Source organism: Nestor notabilis, unplaced genomic scaffold, assembly GCF_000696875.1.
Source record: "Nestor notabilis isolate BGI_N333 unplaced genomic scaffold, ASM69687v1 Scaffold28404, whole genome shotgun sequence".
NCBI classification, from domain to species: Eukaryota; Metazoa; Chordata; class Aves; order Psittaciformes; family Psittacidae; genus Nestor; species Nestor notabilis.
The window spans coordinates 1-3508 of NW_009926437.1; the positions used below are offsets into that span (position 1 = coordinate 1).

At 51.1% G+C, this 3508-nt stretch overlaps 1 protein-coding gene across 1 annotated transcript; it reads right to left on the bottom strand.

Moving 5' to 3' along the window:
- Positions 1-1558: 1558 nt before the first annotated feature.
- On the bottom strand, positions 1559-2972 carry LOC104404973 (leucine-rich repeat-containing protein 20-like; the record flags this gene model as incomplete). The annotated part of the gene is made up of 2 exons (XM_010013537.1): positions 2891-2972; positions 1559-1708 (listed from the first exon to the last, which is right to left on the bottom strand). Coding segments are annotated over exons 1-2 (232 nt in total), but the record flags the coding sequence as incomplete, so codon positions are not given.
- Between the last annotated feature and the right edge of the window lie 536 nt (positions 2973-3508).

The window sequence follows — 3508 nt, forward strand, 5'->3', positions numbered from 1 at the left end:
GAGGGTGGTGGGTAAGAAAAAATAATTAATGCACAGCTTAATTTACGGCCTCTGTCCCCCATGGGCTGCCAGGTTCAGCAATGAAATTCCAACACCAAAAATGGGATTTCTTGCTCATCCCAATGGTTTGCCATTGTACTTTTGCCTGTTGTGAATACTGTTTTTAGTATTGATAGGTTTCTTGGCTTTCTCAGGCTTTCCTAATGAAACCCTTGCAGCGTTTTGCAAGCAGGGGCTGTAGAAATAAGTAACATTTCTTAGTAAAGTTGGTGCAATTCCCCCGACTGGACATTTGTCATGGTTTAAAGCTAGTTTTCTACCTTCACATACCTGGACCTCTTCTGAGGTATAAACAGAGCGGTGGAAGACATGTATCTGTATGTGAAAAACATCTATGCTACAGAGTTTAACCCTCCGTGATGCTCTCTCACCCGCCTTGTAGAATGAGCTCCTGTGTGGCCAGGCACAGCACTTCTGCATGGAAGGCCATTAGCCACAGGAACCTAAATCCCACTGCCCCAGCCCCTTCTCCAGTCACACAGATCTTTCTGCTCTATAAATACCCACGCAAGCCTCCTTGCCCCTCCTAATACCTCGTATTTATAGGTCCTGCCTTATTCAGCCTATTGCAAGGCTGTCCACTGCAACAGCCCTGCTGAGGCCCAGCATGTTCATCACTGGAGTGATTTGTTCCCTGACAGAGAAGAAAGCCCTTGCTGGGAAGAGACCTTTTCCCCTTGGGGCTCACTGTGCTGTCTAGAAAATGAAAATTAATTTCCTTTGCTCAGTGTGTTTCTTTTCCCCATCCTAGGAGAGTTTTTATGGATTATGCTGCTGTACAACACAGGAAGCTTCCCCAGCCACCCACCACAGTGGCATTTGTGCAGTACATTGAATGAGCAAAATATTTGCCTTCAAAAGCTGCCAGAACCCCCGGTGCTGCTGCAGGCAGGCAAAGCCCCAGTGCAGTCTCCATTGTTCAAAACCATGGTGCTGAGTGATCTGGATGCTTGCATGACCATGCTTTAGCAGATTAACTTCTGGTTGCTTTTGCTGGGCTCCACAGCATGGCAGCAGCTATGCTCTGATGACTGTCCCCATCTCCTGCAGTGAATGAAGAGAGATCAGCTAACACTGATGTCTCATGATGGGGCTAATCAGCCAGCAGCAAGCCACCATGCCTTTTGGAGCCTGAAATGCCCCATCTTGGCCAGGCACCATTATGCCCAAGCTGCCTTTCCTGTCCTTGTTCAACCCCAGCCTCATCCTTGGAGGGAGCTGGAGGTTGATGAGTGACCCTGCAGCAGCCTGGCAGGGCATGAGTTTGGGAGGATGGGTGAAAGAAAAACTAGTCCCCACCTCCTGCAAGGGCTGGTAAGCGTTAAGAAAAATGGATCTGAGGGGAACTGAACTGTAGCTTGGAATGAGGGGGTGTGTGTATAGAGAAGCAAAAACTGCAGTGGGGAAGCTCTGGTGATGTGCCCCTTCTGCAGCAACCTGTGGGCTAGGTCCTAGGGTTTGGAAGTGGCTGCTGTGAAGCAGTGGGGCTTCTCCTTACCTCTCAGCTGGTTGAAGGTGGTGACAAATCGGTTGGTGATGGACTTCAGCTCGTTGTTTGCCAGGGAGATGCAGTGGATCCCCTCAGTGACGCTTCTCATGGCTTTGTAGATGCCGATGGGGAAGGTCATCAGTTTGCAGTTGGCCAAATCTGTCCCAGAAAGACCAAGGCATCTTATCATGCACCCCAGCTGGGATGGAGCAACACTTTTCATCTTGTTTTCCACTCCTTAATGCTTGATTTCTCATCTGGGTGCTGCCACCCGTGGATGCTGTAATATCCTCTGCCATGCTTTTCTGTCTTGCAGGGATCTCTGCAGTTACCTCCCCAAGCACCAATACTTTGTTCCCATCAGCAATGCTGGGGCTGTTCTGCCTTAGGTTTGTTCAACCCTAAGTCACATTGCAAATACTGCCATGGTGCAAAGTCCTTCTGGAAAACTTCAGCCAGCCCATCCGTGTCTAATACCTTCACAACTTCAGAAATCCCCCTCCACTATGTCCCTAAACACCAGGGGATGGTTGAGCAGTACAGGGATGCCTCCTCCACTGCTGACTGGGATGGGGGTGGAACAGGGCTTTCCCTAGACATGTTCCTGGCTGGCTTTCTCGTGGTGATGGGTGCTTTTCCACAGCAAGTGGTGGGGAGGGGAAAGGGATTTGGCTGTGCTTTAGATCTGTTGGCAATTTTGTTTTACTCCAAGGTGTTTCTGTTTCTCTTTTTGGGACATGCCAGAGGGTGGAAACCAGCCCCATAGTGCTCAGCCTTAGCTCTGCTGCTTGTCCTCTCCCCAAAGCCATGGCAGGAGCTGCGTAAGCTCTGTCCTCCCCTGCTTATCATCTCACTCAGGAGGATGTCGAGCAGCTGAGTGATGAAGCTATGACTCTCAGTGTGTGCTGGTTTATACCCCAGGGCTGAGAATCAAGCATGAATAAAAATGAGTGGCTTTCATCTCTTTTGATGAACTGTGCGTGGGTCTTCGATATTAGCTAGGAATAGGGAAATTGCAGAACAACACAGATTGACAAAGCGATGTCGGGGAAGGTCTGGCTCCTGCCATCACTTGCAAGGAGGGATTGTACCCCTGGGGCATGTCCCAGTGCATTATACGCCATTACCAGGAACCCACTCAAACTTGTGGGAGGGGGTTGAGGGGCTTTTAGGGGAACCATTCCCCTCCCCATGGCCACGGGAGCCTCGAGTGCAGCACCCAGAGGGGGGCCAACAGCTTCTTATTTTTAGACTGTGACAGCAAAAAATAGAGCACTGCTCCCAGATACCCGATCCTTCCCTGGGCCCCGAGCGGGAGCTGAGCTGCAGCAATGGCCTTACCCAGGGAATCCGTTTTGTTCTCCACCGTGTCATTCACCTTCCTGGCTACCCGGGCTACCGCCTCACCCATCCTCTTCTGCATGTGGGCGCCTGGTCCTGCTGGGGACGTGCTTTGGCCAGGGGGATCCACGGCTGGAGGACGAAACCAGTCGCCTGGGCCTCTCAGGAGAGTCATGCTAAAAATAACCAGTGGGATCAGTGTTCCCTGGGAGGGAGGGAGGGAGGGAGGCTGTGCTGGGGCTGGCTTAGCTCTAAGGGTATGAGATTCACAACTTTCCAGGATGGGACATTTGTGATATGGGGATACATCTCCTTTCCTGGAATGGGATATGGGGATTCATCTGCTTTCCCAGTGATCTGGGGCTGGCGTGGCCCTTAGAGCACAGGATTCACGACTTTCCAGGTTGGTACGTTGGGCTATGGGGATGAGTTCCCTTTCCTGGTTATCTGGGGATGGTGTAGCCCTTGAGGTGTGCGATTCCCAACTTTTTGGGTTGGTATATTTAGGATACGGGGATGTGTCCCTTTTCCTGGTGACTTTGATCGGCTCCGCTCAGCCAAAATGTTTTGGGAGAAGGAGCCCTAAACACTACGACCTGCCTCTACGGGCAGGGGTGG